Source organism: Lithobates pipiens, unplaced genomic scaffold (genome assembly GCF_037356315.1).
Source record: "Lithobates pipiens isolate NorthernLeopardFrog02 unplaced genomic scaffold, aLitPip1_a1.2 Scaffold_22, whole genome shotgun sequence".
Taxonomy (NCBI): Eukaryota; Metazoa; Chordata; class Amphibia; order Anura; family Ranidae; genus Lithobates; species Lithobates pipiens.
Genome location: NW_027507784.1, coordinates 193,218,069 through 193,237,369, shown reverse-complemented (window position 1 = coordinate 193,237,369; position 19,301 = coordinate 193,218,069). Strand labels below are relative to the sequence as shown.

The 19,301-nt window shown below is 42.3% G+C and overlaps 1 protein-coding gene across 6 annotated transcripts in view; it reads left to right on the top strand.

Moving 5' to 3' along the window:
• LOC143924449 (ubiquitin carboxyl-terminal hydrolase 22-A) overlaps nt 1-19,301 on the top strand; it is a 221,187-nt gene that overhangs the window by 704 nt on the left and 201,182 nt on the right. For 4 of the 6 annotated variants that reach the window (XM_077448770.1, XM_077448767.1, XM_077448768.1 and 1 more), the window contains exons 2-3: nt 6,403-6,584; nt 12,505-12,785. In XM_077448770.1, the coding sequence (XP_077304896.1) occupies nt 12,666-12,785 (120 nt within the window). In that variant the 5' untranslated portion in view covers nt 6,403-6,584; nt 12,505-12,665. The remainder of the gene's footprint in view (nt 1-6,402; nt 6,585-12,504; nt 12,786-19,301) is intronic. The other 2 variants (XM_077448773.1, XM_077448771.1) reach the window with 1 other exon arrangement.

Genomic DNA, 19,301 nt, shown 5'->3' with positions numbered 1-19,301 from the left:
TGCACTCCATATCAATGGAACACCTTGCAGATGCTACACATCATGTGAATTGTCCCATAGATTCCGGGTGTCCCGGTGTGACAGGTCTAGTAATGACAGCCGCTATCTTCTTGTTGACATGAGCAGCCTCGATGGAGGACTGGACGTGCAAAGCATCTGCCATCAACTGGATCCAATCATGTTGCAGTGTGTTCCATCCCTGTCCGTGAACCCATTAGCAATGTGTATGCTGCAGATTCTTCTCATATACTTGCTGATTACATTGGTCCCCTGAGAGCAGGACATTGTGATTACTTTTTTTTTTTTTTTTTATCCAACTTTTGGTGTAAACCCACAAGTACAGGGAGTGTATACATCTGATCGTTTTGTAATGAGTATGCATCTGCTCTAAAGTGGTTCTAAAACTGGTTTTGTATTAAAATAACAAACCTATCTATGCTTGTCTGCTCTGTGCAATCCTGATCCTCTTCTTCTGGGGTCCCAATCCAACGCTCCAGGCCCCCCTCCTTGTTGGGTTCCCCGGTCCTGCATCCATTGACACCAGGACTCACGTGCCACCCCCCCGTCCCCCCGTCACAGGATTTGATTGACAGCAGTGCTCTTGCACATCATCGGATATGGCTCAGGTAAGAGGAAAAAAGAGGGGGTGGGGGGGGAAGCTGCAGCACAAGTTTTTCACCTTAATGCATTAAAGTGGTTGTGAAAAAAAAACAAAAACGTTTTCTTCCATCTTAATGCATTAAGATAAAAAGCCCGTGGGCAGCGGCCACCTTAATACTTGAGTCCCAACTCTGTCCAGCGATGTGCACGAGTGTCTTCGGCCTGCCGAGACTCTTGCTCCTGATTTGCTGAGATGTTGGCTCCCCCTGATGTTAGTCAGCAAATCAGAGGAGAGAGCGCTGGGCTGAGTCACAGCTACGTGTTTCAATGGACACAGGGAGCTGTGCCCCCATAGTAAGTTGCTTGCTGTAGGGGGGAGGGGCCAGGAGCACAGAAGAGGGACCTAAGAGGAGGATCTGGGCTGCCCTGTGCAAATCCACTGCACAGGGCAGGTAAGTATATCCTGTTTGTTTTTAATAGAAAAAAAAATACTTTGCAATCACTTAAAGGTGGAAAACCTTAAAGCAGGGCCTTCAGTCACTTTTTATATATACACACATACACACATTTTTTTTTTTTTTTTTTTTTTTTTTCTTTCATCTGTTAAATCTTCTGCACTTGTTGATTTAACTTTGGCTAGTAAAACATATATTTTTCTGCCAGTAAATATCTTATACAGCCCACTTTCTGTTTTGGTCGTTAGCCTAGGCTTATGACATCATGCACAGTGCTTTCTCTCACACTCGTGAGAGTTTGCCAGGGAGGGCTACCAGTCATAAAAGGGCCAATGAGAGCTGCAGGGCAGCTGAAGTGCAATCTGTGTTAAAGGTTAATTTTTTGGTATTTTAGGTGAAATTAAGGCATATTTTCTTGCAGGCAAAAAAGTGATTTTTATTTTTTTCTAAGTCAGCAGATCATGGGTGCAATGTCCAGCTTCTGCAAACTCTCAGGATTGCTGGCTGCTCAGCAGACAGTTATGAGAGCAGGAAGATCAATGAACTACCAGAGAGATCACCAGCACCCCCACAGCTTATTGAAAACTATAAGCTGCAGTGGCTGATGGTACTTGTAGGCATTTATTTACAGGAAACTGAATGAATGACCTGGCTGTGGGCGGAGCCCCACATGAACACGCTGTCTTCCAATAGTGGCAGTGGGTGTAAAGAGAAGGTCACTGGACTGCTGTAATGGGGGGGGGGGGTTGAGCTGCAGCTGATGGAAGATGTTACACCCTGAAACCAGGTGGAACATGTAACGTGGGTGGAATTCCGCTTTAAGTGTTGTGCTGCTTGCCTACTACAAATCTCCTACAATGCAACTCTTGTGAATAGGAGATCATTCGTCTCCATTCGCAGAATGCATTACGTTGTGGGTGTTGGGGCAAGATTTTGAACCAGCAGGCTTTTAATGCATAGATACTCTTCTGCATTCTTTCCTGCTAGTTCGTGATGTAGCTCAGTGTGCAATTTTGGTGTTTTGTCAAGATGGATGAATGCTCACGCATGCACAGGTGTTATGTAATCTCAATCCAGCCAATCAAAATGGCTGAAGAATGGAATCTGGGAGTAGACCAGCTGGAAAGGGCCTTCTGGGACACGAGATCGCTAGAGTGGAGGTGAGTTTAGTTCTGCCTTCAGCATATCATTTTTTTTTTTTTTTTAAAGTTTGGCAATACTAGCTCTGCGGAACCAAGTGCATAAACCGGTGAAATCAAAATACTTTTATTTATAATTAAATCAAAAACAAGGCTTTTCTTCAGCATAAGAAAAGAGAGCACCTACAGTTCTGTAGTCGGTTCTTCACCCCAAAGTCCTTACAGAGATCTTTTGCAGTCTCCAAGACAGCTCCTCAGACAGGTGATAATCTCCTACTCCTCCTCCTCACCACCACCTCTCTATGACTTCCTGTCTTATGAGATGTCTTCTTGGAGGCCTTTAACCCCCTGTGTGCTGAATCCCTGTAGTCATGGAGGCTCTTTCCAACCCAAATGTCACTTCAGAGCCCCCCAAATTCCAGGTCCCAATTATCTCAATATAGAGAGGACAGCGAGTCAGTCCTCTCCTAAAAACTATCCCCGGAATTTCTCACCCATTTTTGGGTGACCCCCCTGAGGCCTACCAGGATTCCCTTAAAGGGACCACAACCCGAATATAGGTGCTACATAGCACCAGTCCAGGACCCAACCTTGGCGTCCTGTACTATAGATATATCCCTATCTATCTAGCATTGATGGTGCCTTTCCACATGTGAAAATGTATTCCATATGCACCAATGCTCCCCATACCATCAGAGATGCAGGCTTTCAAACTGAGCACTGGTAACTTGAAGATCCCGCTCCTCTTTATTTCAGAGCATACAGCATCCATGGTTGCCCACAATGTCAAACTTCGATCTGTCTGGCCATGAAACAGTTTTCCACTTTGCAACAGACCATTTGGGCTCTGGGTCAGAGGAGATGGCGATGTTTTTGGATCATATTCAGATATGGCTTCTTTGCATTATAGAGCTTTACTCTGCAATTTTGGATGGCACCACAAACCAGGTTGTGATAATTTTTTTTTTTTTTTTTTTTTGGGGGGGGGGGAAGTATTCCTGAGCCCATGCAGTGATGTCCATCACAGAATCATGGTGTGTGTGTTTTTTTTTTTTTTTTTTTTTTTTTTTTTTTTTATGCAGTGCCGTCTGAGGGCCTGATAATCGGCCATCCAATAATGCATTATGGCCTTGGGCCTTGCGCACAGATTTCTCAATCTTTTGATATGTAAAGTAAATTATATATTTTAAAGTTTTTGCAATTTTACATTGAACACTTTGAAATTAGTTTGACAATAGATGCCGCTTTACATCTGACTCTCTAAGATGCTATTTTTCTACCCAGTCAAGTTGCTGACCTGTTGCCAATTAACCTATTTAGTTGCAAAATATTCTTCCAGCCCTTCCTTGTTACTACCACTTACTTTGCCAGCTCTTTGTTGCCATGTTCCTATTTTTATTTTTTATTTTTTGAGACCTGTTGCTTCAATAATCAATTTCAATATGTATTACTTGGATTGAGTATTTTGAAGTGTGTTTTATTAAAATAAAAAAAATGGGTTTGAGATTATCAAATCGTTGCGTTCTGAGAGAGATCCTCAGCAATACATCTTTTAACCACTTCAATACCAGGCACCTACCCCCTCCCGCCCATGCCAATTTTCAGCTTTCTGTGCTGAGGCTGTTTAAATGACAATTGTGCGGCACATTATCATTTTATTCCGACGATTAGAGCTTTCTTTTGGTGGCATTTTTATTTATTTTTTTATTTTCTTTGCTAAACAAATTAAAAAAAGACTGACAATTCTGAAAACACTATATTTTGTTTAAAAAATTTTGTAAATTAAGTTTTATCCTTCACTGACGGGCACAGATGTGCATTGATATGTGGCGCTGATGGGCATCCCTCGTGACTCTGGCAGTGGTAGGCATTGTGAGTGGGCACTGATTGGCAGCTGCCTTGGCACAGATGTGCATTTCCCTGGTGGTCCTGGGGGGCTGCACTGATAAACTGCACAGACCCCCAGGTCAGGAGAGCCACCGATAAGCTCTCCTCTACTAGCGTCTGAGACATGAGTGAGGAAAAGCCAATCAACGGCTCTTCCTGTTTACATTGTGATCAGCCATAATTGGACACAGCATGAGGCACCGGCATTGTAAGTAAGTGAACAGTAGTGAAGCCTTTCTGGTTCCACAGCTGGTTTCCCACTCGCATGCGCAAGTTGCGCTGCGCTTTTGGAACCCGTGTATGTGTGTCCCATAAGGCTGCTGGGGGGAAGCAGAGGGGTCGACCATGCTCATAGATTGCTGTGAGCATCTGAGCTGAAAGTATGAGCAGGTACTTGTCAAAACCAGGTAACCACCCCCTGCCCAATATATGCTTTTTGTGTGTGGGTCACCCAATGAATAGATTACGAAAATAGTCGACAAACATTTTCATAATCTATTTAAACGGCAAGCCGATTCGTTGGCCTGCATACAGAATGCATTATTCGTTTACAGATCAGGAAATGCAGTGCAGCATACATACAGATCAGTACACTGTCCATACATGTCCGTTAGTGCCTGAGAACTTGTGAATGTGTGAGGAGCAATGCCTCATCGGACATGTAGTCCTGGGCAGGAAGTAACTGGTTCTAAAGGCAGAAGTGTGTGTGTGGGTTTTTTTTTTTTTTTTTTTTTTTTTTTTTTTTTTTAAAACCTTGCTATGGGGACACTTTACTATACTTTGCAGCTTGCTATTGGGGTGCTCCGAAGGCAGGAGGAGCCAGAAGCGTTGGTGGGCAACCCCAGAAGAGGAGGATCCAGGCTGCTCTGTGCAAAACCAGAGCAGATAAGTATAACATGTTTGTTAATAATAAAAAAAATAGTTAAAAACAGTGTTCAGGGAAGATCAGCATCTGAACCCAGAGAAGGTAGAGGCTGATAGACTGGAGGTAATAGAAGGTATTACATTTAAAGTAACCTTTTACCAGTATTGTACATTATATTTAAAACGAGTATCCATGAGTGTCTCAGCTTTTAGGATTACTTTTTAATATAAAAGGTTTAGATCTCCCTTCCACCCTTCATAGCGCTTTATGTCTTACTCCTAGTTATAATGTAGCTCTAGTGCTATCATCATCTCTAGCTCCCTTTTTATAGTAGCGATTATATACTTTTTGTACTATAAAGGCAAATTTTTTAGTTTTGTTTTTTTTCATCTTATAGGTGATACAAAAACACAATGCTGGTGTTAATAAACATCTTGGCCTTGGTTCACACCTATGCATTTTTTTTCCCGGTGCTTTTAGCAAAGACGCATTCATTAATGTAACATGGTTTTTCTATGGGACTTGATGTTCACATCTCAGCTAAACTCAAATTGCAGCAAAATCGTGTGCAAAGATACGAAACGCACAGGAGAAACGGATCAAAAGCAAACTGCAAAGTTGTGAACCAAGCCTTATGCTAGCCATACACTTGTGAATATTTCTCATACGAAAATGAATATGAAAAATCTTGGTACGTTTGCTGAATGTCATTTTAATTTTGATTTTAACATTCAGTTTGAAAACTAATGTAATTTCTGACCTAAAACCACATGCGGTGTCTGAAAATTCCTTTGACCAAGAAGTTTTTTTTTATTCTGATCCTTCAAATTTTTCCTTCACTGTGGTGGAAATGAACTTTTGTTTTGACCCCACTAACAATTAGAAAATGAAATGAGTGTTCTTAAAAATGACTTATTTTTGAAGGAAGACCTTTTTGTAGGGGCCAGCATATAATTATATTACAGTTCTGTCATAAAATCTGCAAAACAGCTTTTACTTTATTTTTTCTTTAAATAAAAAAATTGATCTGAGTCTGTTTACCAGATTCAACCTCCTCCCCTTTTTTTTTTTTTTTTTTTTTATTTATTTATTTTTTTTTTTGCACAAATGCATGCATAGTGTTTACCATGTATTCCAATGGCTCTAGTTCACACCATGCAGTTTCTGGACCGGAAGCTGACTGCATGGTGTGAACTAGAGCCATTGGAATACATGGAAACACTGCATGCATTTTTAGTGCAGAAAAAAAGCACACGGAGCTGCATCTGGTGTGAACTGTCCCTTAAGGTGGCTATCCAATTAATCAAAACAATCGGCCATCTAATCAGTTATGAAAATAACCATTGGTTGCAGCCCAAGTTCTTTCCTTGTCTAGGTATTTACTCTAAGACCAAAAATATTCTGCTTTCTACTAGCTAAGTGATTTGTTTGTCTTTTTTTTTTTTTTTTTTTCCAGCTCTAGGGGATGCTTTCTTTTAAAGGGGCTGTAATGTTGGTGGTCTCTAATCTTGAAACGTGTCCTCAGTCTCTGGCAGTCTCCTGCTGCATGTGTCCAGTCTGCAATCCCTACTGCAATATGTCAAGTTTATGACCTTATGTAACGTCATAACGTTGCATACACTGAAAGTGATTTGAAAGGTAAATGTTTCTTGCTTTAATGCATTCCCTGCATTAACACTTACCTGAGTCTGTTGATCCAGCACGCATCATCCTATCTCTCTCCCTCCCTGCTCTCGCATGCCTCACTAAAAGTGTGTGTGTGTGTGTGTGTGTGTGTGTGTGTGTGTGTGTGTGTGTGTGTGTGTGTGTGTGTGGTGTTGTCATGGCCAATCCGTTCTATCTGCAGACACACAGTCTAACTTGGGAGTGTGCCCGCACTACACGCAGCATGCTATGAGGGCCCAGACCTAAGAGGTTTGGACAACACTGGTGGGGGACTCCAGGAGTGTTAAGGGATCACTCTGTGCTATACAATTGCACAGAACAGATAAGTATAACCTGTTAAGTTGAAAAGAAAAATTGCCTTTCCAACTGAATGTTATGATGGGCTGCATTTGAAGCCCCCAAAGATCAAGGTAGTTGACCAACACTTTTGTAATCAAACATGCCTAATCTTCAGCACACCGAAATGTACTGGTGTTTTGTCGCAGCTTGTTCAGGTCCAGTGTACCATGAAAGGGCTGCTGCTGCAACACAGCCTTTGCCAATTCCTGAACAACCTGTGCATGTGTTAATATAACCCCAAAGAAATTGATCATTTAGAAAAAAAATATAGGCTGGTAATCATAGTTATTTTTATTGAGACGCTTTGGTACTTTGAGTTTCTGATCTAGAACAAGTATATAGACCAAGCAATCTTCACACTTTTCTACTTTCCTTCTACTGCATGCTTGTTCTGGGTCTCGAACTTAGGAGTGCTGAAGCCAGATATAGCCAAGCAACAAACCTTTTTAAAATGAAGCCAGAGATGATCGCCTTCCTTGTGACAAGTTCTCATTTTCAATTCTAGTCACCTTTTTTTAATATGTATAGGTGTTCTACAGAAAGTGTATCTAAACTTAAAGTGGTTGTTTACACACTCATATTAATTTGCATAATCCTGCTGGTTCCCTAATTACAGCTGCTTCTGTCTGAATCGCGTAATGGGGAACCAGCAGGGTATACATTAACATATATTATAAATTTTTATACATTAAACAGTTACACGGGGCAAACAGGTGAGGAGGGTAGAGGAGGAGAGAACAGATGGAGGCATGTAAACTGACCATGGTGTCAGGGCTCAGCAGCCATGGTGAACCCTAGTCGGCTTACAAAAAGGAGGGTAGAAAATGGCAGGATCAGCCAGGTATTTTAGGTGATACATGGGGCCAGATGACACAGCACAAGCACTGTGCTGTTATACATGCTTTAAAGAAGCAGGATCCCCTTTGTTTAAAAAATTTGAAGATTTTTCTGTCTTGTGGGGAACATCTGTGTCCACTAGTAATGTATGGGCTGATAAACAGAAGCACAGTTCACAGCAACTAAACATCAGTCAAATGCAGAAGTGTTTGATACCCATGTTCAGCCATAATTCTGCAAGAGAAGATTGAAGTCACTGCCTGCTGGAGAGCCCCTACTGCACTACAGGACACACTAGTGGGCTATGGACTGGTGAATGGAACCACAGTGCACATTGGGAACCAGGAATCTGACACCAGGAAGCATTGGATACCTGCCTTGTCCATAGCTGAGAAAGAATTAAGTTGCTGCTTCCCAGAGAGGTAGTTATTGGGTTTTTAGGATTAAAGTGGTTTTGACGGTTGAAGCAATATAAATATTTCCTTAATGCATTCTCTGCATTAAGTGCATTTTCCACCATCAATACCAGAAAGCTGGTCCAGAGCAGTGTTGTGCAGGCGACATTGGAGAGGGTGCATATAGAAAGAAAGGATATGGCTAAATTGAGTCTCAAGGAGATGAGCACTGATGAGCCCAGAAAAGATGAGCTAAAAACGTGTGTTGCTGTATTTATTTTTTATTTTTTGGGTCCTGCTCCCCTTTAAAGGCCGTGCCCATGGGTGTACACATGCCACAGGTGCAATGCTTTGCTTCACTGCTACAGCAGGCATCTAAACTGTTGAATTTGGCAGGATGTGACCTATTTAAGTAATTGGGGCTGCACTTCGACTGCATGCAATCTATGCATTGGTAGTATGGCTTTTATCGGGCTAAACTAGGTGTGAAGGCAATGCCTTGGCTGAAAGGCGATCTGAGTACAAATCACCTTTCAGAGTAGCGGCCTAGGGCTTGGTTCCCCAGGACAAGCCTTTTTAGCATTTGTGAAAGAATCTCCACTCTACTTTTTACATCCCACTTGACTAGAGAAAAATAAAATCTAAGGAGCACATTGCTGGCTCTTAAGGGTTGGCTAACAAATGTTGTAAAATGTATACAATCCTGGGTATTAACCACTTGCCTACCAGGCACTTGCACCCCCTTCCTTCCCAAGCCATTTTTCAACTTTCAGCACTGTTGCACTTTGAATGACAATTGCGCAATCGTGCTACACTGTACCCCCAACAATTTTTTTTTTTTTTTTTTTTTTTTTTTTTATCATTTTCTTCACACAAATAGAGCTTTCTTTTGGTGGTATTTAATCACTGCTGGATTTTTTTTTTTAAATTGCATTTATTTATTTTTTTCTGTAAATTTTGTAACTAAGTAATTTTTTCTCCTTCACTAATGTGTGCTGATGAGGTGACACTGATGGGCTGAACTTGTGGGCATTGATGTGGCACTGGTGGGCACAGATTGATGGGTAGCACTGACTGGCATGGCTAATGGGCACTGATTTGTGGCACTAATTTCTGCCACTGGTGGGCACTATTGTTGCACTTTATTTGTTTATTGTAATCTGTGTCCTGATTGCATCCCTAGATGCCGCTGGTCGGCTGTCCTTACACTCTGTTTCAGGCGATGCAAGCCGATTACCGGCATCTCCATATTTACATGTGACCAGCTGTGATTGGCCACAGCCAATCACATGGTTAAAGCCGCAGACGTGGCTCTTTACACAGATTGGAGTCGTGCATGTCCTAGCAACATGGCATCATATGACCTCGTCTCAGAAGAAGAGCTGCACCGCCCCACCGTCATTTGACAGTGGGCAGGTGGCAAGCAGTTAAAGTGGTTGTAAACCCTCCGTAGTGACTTATAACTATACATAAGCCTAGAATAAGGTATCGTTGCAATAATTCTAGCAAAAGACATCTGTAACGCAAAACTGGTAACCTGTAGAAATTTTCAAATCTCGCCTGTGGATATTTTTAAGTGTCGCCATTCCACAAACTGGCGCAATTTTGAAGCTTGACATGTTGGTTATAAATTTACTCGGTGTGTATTCTATCGAATGACGTCATCGCTGCTCCGGCGCTGTGAGTGGCCGGAGCAGCGATACCCAGAAGAAGATGGACGCTCTGGACTACAGGGGACAACGGTGACATCGCTGGCTCCTGTGTCAGGTAAGTGACACATAATGGGCTACTATGCGATGCATAGTAGCCCATTATGCTTTACCTTTTGCAGGGAGACAGAGGAAGTAAACCCATTAGGGTTTACTTCCTCTTTAATAAAGTGGTTATAGAGATCGTCATGTGACTGGTCACATAGCTTGGCTCTTCCAGATTTTTTTTTTTTTTTTTTTTTCTTTCCACTTTCGTTCATTTGTAATGTGCTGCACCAACTTCGAACTCTCTGAAGCCTGCAGAGCACAATGTACCTTTTCAAAGCACACAGCTGTGCTTTTTTTTTTGCAGTGGTACAGCCAGTGCTACTTTTTTTAGAGTAACTCCACTCTTGCTGAGAAAAAAACATTCCCCCCTCTGTGTGATCTATCTACATCGCAGGATTTTAAGACTAGCTTTATTTTTTATTTTTTTTCTGTCGAAATAGCAGTTTGTGCTGAGTGAATCTGCATGGGAGTGGTTTTATAATTGTCAATTGCTGCATCTGCTGGGCTCTGAGGAAAGTGGCTGGGTTCTGCATCCCCTTAAGACCCCTTTCACACTGAGGGCGTTTTGCAGGTGCTATAGTGTTAGAAATAGTGCCTGCAATCCGCCCTTAAACAGCTGCTCCATTGTTTCCAGTGTGAATGCCCGAGGGCTTTCACACTGGAGCAGTGCGCTGGCAGGATGTCAGGAAAAGTCCTGCCAGCAGCTTCTTTGGAGCGGTGTGTTTACTGCTCCTCCACCGCTGCTCCCCATTGAAATCAATGGGGCAGCGCTGCAATACTGCCGGCAAAATGTCGCTATTGCGGGTGGTTTTATCGCTTTCCCAGCCGTTAGCGGGGGTAAAAGCGCCCGCTAGCGGCTGAAATGCGCTGAAAATCCGACGGTAAAAAGCCGCTATTTTTACCACAGACGCTATGGGCGGCTTGGTGTGAAAGCCATCTAAAAGTGATTTTCCTTTGGGAGTTTCTCACCAAAATCTGACTGGTATATTCCAGACTTCTGAGACAATAAGTAAGCCAATCACACAAGCTGGAAATTACATTTGTGGGGGGCATTCGCTAAATACTGTGTGCAGAATGCCTCTAGGTGGCCATATTGCATTTTACAGTAAATTACAGTGCAAATTGAAAAGCAAAGGGTGTGAGTTCAATTACAATGACTTAAAGTGGGGTACCCCCTAAAAAAAGTCAGCAGCTACAAATACTGCAGCTGCTGGTTTTTAATAATCGGACACTTACCTGCCCCAGGGTCCAGCAAAGAGGGGGAACAAAGCCCCCCCCCCCCCCTCGTTCCCCACTCCGCGGCGCCGTAATGCGTACTGTGGGCACCCGGCTGTGGCTTCACAGCTGGGCACCCACTGCGTGAGCGGCGCAGGGTGCTGTGATACGCCGTACAGTCACCTGGGACACGTGACAGGTCCCAGGTGAATGTGCGGCACGAGGGGAAGTGATGTCACCAGCCCGGGCAAGGAAGAAGGCAGACTACGAGGGACCCCCCTAGCAACAGGCATTTAGAGGTGAGTAAAAATGTCGTGTTTTTTTTTTTTTTTTTTTTTAACGAATTTTAAGCAGCTTTTAATTTTTTGGTGGCAACAACACTTTAAAGTGGATGTAAACCCAATGTCATCCTTTCTAAACTACTGCTATAGGGGTTATCTACAAGGATATACATGCCTCCTGCATGTATCTTTACCTGTCATGTCTCCCCTCTGTCTGCTATGAGACCCAAAAAAATGCATATTCTGTGGGTGGGTCTGTTGTCTGGAGCTTGGTGGGTGGAGTTGTGATGTTAGTAGACTCCCTGCCCACATCTACACTCCCCTTGTCAATATGTATTTCTTACACTGAACTTCTGCTATGATCTCTAACATCCAGTGAAAAGACAGGAAAGTAACCACATGACTTCAGCATGCCAAATCATGCTGAGGTGGGGAACATCCAATTCTGGCAGAGCAGCAGAAGAAAGGAGTGGGAGGGAATTAAAAAAAGAATGCATGTCTCTTGGGCTAGTGCACGAGATATGTAAATCACCTGTCAATCACAGCAAAGATTTGACAAAGGTTTTTCTGTTTGTCAAGATTTAAATCACTGAATAATAAGAGGATTGCTCAGAGATGGAATAACTTTGTGACAAGACTGGGCTCAAATGATAGGAAATCTTTTTTTTTTTTTGGTGGCCCGTACGGGGAACGAACCCAGATAGGAAATCTTATACTCTACATTATGATATAAAAAAAAAACTCGGTTTAAATCCACTTTAAGTTGTAATTATATATATATATATATATATATATACACACACACCAGTTCTGGGTTTTGTATTCTATAAAGTTGGTTGGCCAAGCAGTGTGGCCTTACTTGCAGGTAGATCTTGCACTTCTTCCTGAAGCAAACCTAAGTTATTATTTTTTGTTTTTTTTTTATTCTATACAATATATAGGAAGGGGCAGCCTCAGCTTGGGCAAATAGTTGATCATGGAACCTGTCTGATATATTCTATTTACTATTGAAATCAATGTGTGGTTTTTCTGATAATTATATATTTCTTTTCTTTTTATTTGTTTACAGGACACCAGATCATCGATGTCTTAATTGTAGACTTCTTGGAAAAGCTTGGAAAAACTGCTAAAGGAGGAGGGCGGGGCATTCGGCCCTGTCCTCCTCCTCTTCAAAATACTGTCTCTTGTGTCTTCGGACCCCCACCCTCAGAAATTGCATGTAGGTTTGTCATGAGTCCGTCCGGCTGCTCCCATGTGAACAGCTATAAAGTGGACAATTGGAAGCAAAATCTGCGTGCAATCTACCAGTGCTTTGTGTGGAGTGGGACACCAGAAACCCGGAAAAGAAAGGTAAGCTTTCTTGGGCAAACCGCATTGGTTTCATCTTCCCTCTGTAATTTTATCAAACTGTATACTTTGACTAAAAGTGTGCTAATAATTGTCTTTTTTTTTTTTTTTAACCACTTACCGACCCGCTCATGTACATATACGTCGGCAGTTTGAAGATGGATATCTCTCGGTAACGGCAGCAGTTGCTGCCCCAACCAAGGTATCCATCTTTAGAGCCAGCGGTTCAGTTTACGATGATGGTGGTCTTTGCGGCGGATTTGCCACAAGATCACCGTTAGCGGCAGAGGTGCCACCCCTCCTGCCGCTTTCCCTCTGCTGCTTACCGGAGGCAGCGGCGGAGACTATCGGCTCCTATCCGTTGCTGGGTATGGAGTTGAGTGAGGCAAAGATGCCCGCCACCCATCTCCATACCATAGCAGGGTGGAAGTGACATTAAAAACATCCCTTCTGCACATACCTCTTAACCACTTTCAGACCGGACCATTTTGCTGGCTTAAGACCAGACCACTTTTTGCAATTCGGCACTGCGTCACTTTAACTAACAATTGCGCGGTCGTGCGACGTGGCTCCCAAACAAAATTGGCTTTTTTATTTTTTTCCCACAAATAGAGCTTTCTTTTGGTGGTATTTGATCCCTTTTTGCGCTATAAACAAAATAGAGCGACAGTTTTGAGGAAAAGCATTTTACTTTTTGCTATAATAAATATCCCCAAAAAATATATATATAAAAAACATTTTCCCCTCGGTTTAGGCCGATGCGTATTCTACATATTTTTGGTAAAAATCATAATTATTATTAAATAACTTGGGGGTTAAGTGTTCCTAGGGACGCGTTACTAACTGTGGGGGGCTGGGCTTTGTGTTAGTGAACACTGATCTCTGCTCCAATCACATGGAGCAGAGATCAGCATCACTTGTTGCTAGGCAGAACGGGAAGATGCTGTTTACAATGGCATCTCCCCATTCAGCCTCCCCGTGAGACGATCACGGGTATCCCTGCAGCGATCGAGCCCACGACCGAACGGATGTAGGTCCCAACCGGCACGCGATGGCAGGGCAGCATATAGAAATGGACGTACCTGTATGCCAATATGCCTGCCCATACCATTCTGCTGACTTACATCATCGGGAACTGGTTACATTTTTTTTTTTTTTTTTTTCCATTTAAGTACAAATATGAGATCTGAGGACTTTTTGACATCATATTTAAGAGGACCTGTCATGCTTTTTTCTATTACAAAGGATGTTTACATTCCTTGTAATAAGAATAAAAGTAACCCAAATTAAACAAAATAAAATCAAAATTAGAATTTTAAAACGCACCCCATCCCGAAGAGCTAGCTAAACATGCAACCTGTAGAATATTATTATTTTTTTTTTTTTTAAAAACATTGTCTATGGAGGTTTTTAAGGGTGAAATTTGGACGCCATTCCATGAGCGGCGCAATTTTGAAGTGTGACATGTTTGGTATAAATTTACTCGGCATAACATTCTTTCACAATATAAAAAAGAACATTGGACTAACTTTAGTGTATGTGTGTCTGTATGTATTCCCTTTTTTTTATGGTAATCCTATTAAGATCCCTCTCCTCATCTGTAAAAGGATTGACAAACAACCACATTCTGCCCCTCCAAGTTTCAAGTGTGTTCTCCTTTTTAAAAAATTAATGCAAAGGAGACTATTAAACAAAAAAACAAAATCCGACTTGCAATATAACATCTTATTGCTCACTTTTTTTGGTGTAACACAGCCTTTCTCATCCTTTTTAGCATAAAGAAATTCTTTAAATAACTTAAGTCTCAGGAACACCTGCTGATAATTTATAATTCTAGTATGGTGGTCAGTAGGAACAGAGCCTTCAAACCTTGGTCAGTGGCAAGAATATTCCCCTTACAGGTGGCTAAAAAGATCATTAGTATTGTCTTCGTGTTTTGTTTGCTCCAGAAACCCGAGGGTTTCTTGGCAATGTCTACTCAACACCTGTGTTTTCTCCCTAAATGCAGCAGCACCATGCCAGTCTTGTGCAATGCATGCGACTGCAGGGAGGTTGTAGCATGGCCCCATTCATCTATGGGGGATACTTTTTTAGGCCACAGCATGTGTACAACCTCTGCAGTTAAAGCGGGAGCATTTGGGGATGCTAAAAATGTCTGATCTTCATAGGTATACAGCGAGCTTGCTTATAAGAATACATAAGAGGTCATGTCATAATTGAAGAAACTTGCAGTGCTTTTAGAAATAAGCATAACAACCTGCTGACTAGTATTTTCAGTAGGGGTCCGCAATAGCAACCTACATATCTGCACGGGATTGCTTTTATATAGTTTAAGTCATGGCTGCTCAACCTGTATCCCTCCAGCTGTTGGGGAACTGTCATGCCTCAGCCTGTGGGAGTCCTGGTTGTAACTGTCAGTGGCTTGCAATGCCTCATGGGACTTGTAGTTTTTAAGCAGCTGGAGGGCCACAGGTTGAGCACCCATGGTTTAAGTATAACATCAGACCACCTTTTTAGGAGGTGCATTTTTTTTTTTTCACTACTTAGAAAATGCCAACCTCATTCTCTAAATCCTAAACTATGTTGAAGGAAGAGCCTTGTACTTATCTTTTCTCAGAGCATCCAGTCTGCAATACATGGGCAGTGAAGTTACCCATAGGCTTTCTATGGGGCATCTGTCTGTTGGCTGTCCCTCTTCCCTGAAGCTGCCACTGTAAGCTGAACCAAATCACTCTGAAAAAAGACAAGGCATAAGATTTAGAAGAACGGTGGGATTAGATTTAAGCTTGGCAGTACCTCTAAGTTCCACTTTAAGACTACATCCTGCTGTTGAGGAAACCTTTCCTTAGAAAACATGGTCATTGCTTTTTCATTAATGTGGGTTATAAAAATCTGGAGGCATCATTTACATTGGTAAACTAGGAACAGTGATCAAGATGGTATAATCCCTGCCAATCCCCAGCGTTCCTCAGTTTTTGTTTTGAGATTTATTTATTTTTATTTTATCCATCAAGGCTTCATCTAGATGCTGCTTGGCTGTTCTGTATTCTGTAGCTATCGGGATCATAACCAGGCACCACGTCAAAGGTTGTGTGAACTGCCATAATCTGATTTTCAGGCACTGGGCTTATGACCCATTCTCTTATCCTATTACCTGCAGAGAACTTTGCAGTTCCGTAGCCTCTAACAGTTGTCTCGGACAAGGGAGAGAGCCAGGAGAGCTTCTACTCTCATGCACAGCGCTGGATTGGGAATGGGCTCAGGTAGGTATATAAACGGGACACACAGTTCAGTCTCCTGTGCTGTGCAGTAGGCCTCTATACAGTCATAAACTCTTTGCTCTAGATAGGACAATGCACTCCTCATTGCCCTCCGCTGACTGTGGAGTCCAGAGCCCTGGAACATGAAAAATAGACAGAAGGCGTGTAGGCCTAGCGCATTATCCCCAAACAAAGCTTTTATTAATGTAAAAGAGTAGGTACATTTCTCACAAAACTAGGCTTGGCTAAATTTTTCCGAGGAAGAGCAACTCCTCAAAACAGTGTATGTCTTTACGGGATAGTCCCATGAGATGTGGATAGTTCTATGGACCCATGTGGAAGATTATTATATGCTTTTATCCCAGCCTAATTTTGTAAGTGATTTACTTACTCTTTACATTAATGGGTACATCATTTACATTAAAAGTCTTTGGGGATTATGCGCTTTGTTTTTTTTTTTTTTTTTTTATGTTTGGGTATATGGAGGGGGGCAAGGGGAGATTCTGTTAGTGTGTGTGTGGGTTTTTTTTTTTTCTTTCCCTCTTGCATTAAATTGGATGTTAACTCTCGCATATAAACCCAGTGTAGTGAACAGCCTCAGATGCAGAGATTAAACATCTCCTTAAATAAGTTTTTACAGGTATATCTGCTGTCTTTAACTTTATATACATTGTGTTCGAGAGTTTCTCTTCCTGTTTAGTCCTGGGAGTGGATTATTGTCATACAGCTCACACCCCTACTCCACATTGCCAAAGGAAGTAATGTGCAGAGCTCTGCTGTGAATTGAGTAGCACTCTGCTAATCTATTTATAGTAACCTCTCACACAAATTTTAGGCTGCTTTTATGTCCTGTGTTGGACAAATTGTTAGAGGTGATCTAATAGAGCTATGGGACAGAAGAAACGCACAGGCCTCAGTGCTTTAAAGAGATAAGAAAACCCTACAGATATGTGCCCAGCTCAAATTTCATGAATTGTGTTTACATCCACTTGAAGGTAAACTTTTAGGTTTCAGAATCGCTTTAAAGCTTGCGTTAATGAGTGCTGCGTAACTGTGCATTATTGTGCATGCACACTCCATACTGTTTCCACCTTCAGCAAGAGGAAACCTCCTTCCCGTGGTTCAACTGCAGTCAGTCCTTGCTGCTATTTTAAAGCGAGTTGGTCACCTCCGGTCTTTTAAACCTCTTCTGTCAGCAGTCTGTTTTATTTTGGGTTGTAAAAGCTCCATGTGATGCTCTTCAATCTTTGCTGGATAAATTGACCCTGAGGAGTCAGAGGGAATTGCTATCTGTCAGGTTTGGAGAAATCACTTTGGCTTTTGATGGGGTGCTTGTCAAATTAAAGATGATATAGCCTTTACTAGAACTGCTACCAGTCTAAAGTCCCTGGCAGGGCATAGGTCTACTAAAACATTTCCGTTCAGATGCCATTTCTAGAAGTTTTCTTCACTGACTTAAAGCTCATGATAAACAATTTACATCTCACAAAAGTTTTTGCAGTCCAATGCCTGTCTGAGGAGCTCTTTATTTAAAGTGGAGTTGCACTCAAATTTGGAACTTCTACTCCTCACCCCCTTACATGCCACATTTGGCAAGTAATTTCTTTGGAGTGTGAGTGGGTACCTACTTTTGACAGGTACTTCCTCCTTCAGTCACATGGCCGCCCAGGCGACTCCTCCTTTCCCTCTCCCTCTCCAATATTCTGGGACAAGTCTCACAGGTCCTAGAAGATTGCCTAGCCATTAAGAGTGCAGTGCGTGCTCAGCTGTGAAGCTGCAAGCTGTCACAGCTGGGAGCCCACAGTTAAAATGACAGCGGAAAGGAGGGGGAGAGGTGCACGGCTGTTCTATGGTAGATCCAGCAGTGTCTCATTTTACTAAGGCTCTGAAAGAGGAAGTAAACCCTGATGAGTTTACTTCCTCTTTCATTCCCTGCAAAGGTAAAGCATAATGGACTACTATGCATCGCATAGTAGTCCATTATGTGTCACTTACCTGACACATTAGCCAGCGAAGTCACCGCTGTCCCCTGTAGTCTGCTGCATCCATCTTCTCGGTGGGTCTCGCTGCTCTGCCGCTGTCATTCGGCGAAGCCGCGATGACGTCACTCCCGCGCATGCGCACGGGAGCCGCCACTCGCGGCATATCGCCGGTGACCGCGGTGCGCTCAGTGCGCCACTGTTTACGGGGCATGCGCCGTAGACAGCGGTGCCTGTCTTTCGGCAAATATCTCTTAAACCGTGTAGGTTTAGGAGATATTTCTTGGACCTACAGGTAAGCCTTAATCTAGGCTTACCTGTAGGTCAAAGTGTCAGAAGTGAGGGGAAACCGAAACTTTTATTTTAACTGTACACAGCAAGTTACTCTATAGTACATAAATAGGTGACCATGTTTTAGTTCAATCTTTTTATTGAAAATATATAATTTTGACAGTTGGGTATATATAAACCTAAGAATTGATTGCCATTACATGAGATAACCGTTCCACAAGCATCAGGTAGGTCTAGTGTTGTGTGTTTGTTTTTTTTTATTTTTTTATTTTTTATTTTTATTTTTTTTTGTGCATTGCATATAGAAAATGGTGTATACTAAAATGCATCCTATAGAGCTCAACAGTCTCAACCCGAGGGAGATCAGGATAAATTTGAAGTGGGATAAGACCACCTAAATTAGGAGATGGTTGAGTCTTACGAAAAAGTAATTATTGGTAGGATCACAGCTTAGTCCAAAAATCATGGGTGCAATGCATGTAGATGTAGACAAGAAATCAAAGACTAAGTAGCCAGGTAAGAGAAAAAGGGGAGGAGACACTCCATCACAGCAATTGGAGCAGATGTAGGTGGTTTGCAGGGGCCAGGAATCATGGGAAGAAGGGCTTTCTCTGGGGAGGGTTGGAGAGATGTCACCATAAGCCAAAAACTTTGTGCTAGAATCTTTTGACAGAGCAATCCCACCAAATGTGAAGCAAGGTACCCCCTAGACCCCAAACATCTCTAGCAAGCATCTGAGAGGGAGTGGTCGAAGCGTCTTATAGTTACAGGGCATCTGTACCTTCTTGTAACTAATTTAAACCCTTTCTCTTGCTTTGGGGTTGCTAAAGAAAATTGGCAAAAATACTTCATTTTGACGCACAAGTTAACACACAAAATAGAATGTCGCAACTCCAATTCCCAATGTCTATGATGGGAGGTCAGGAGAAGAGATTGAGTAGCAGAGTAAAGCTGAGAGACCACATGGGGTCAGTCTGTAGAAGCAGGTT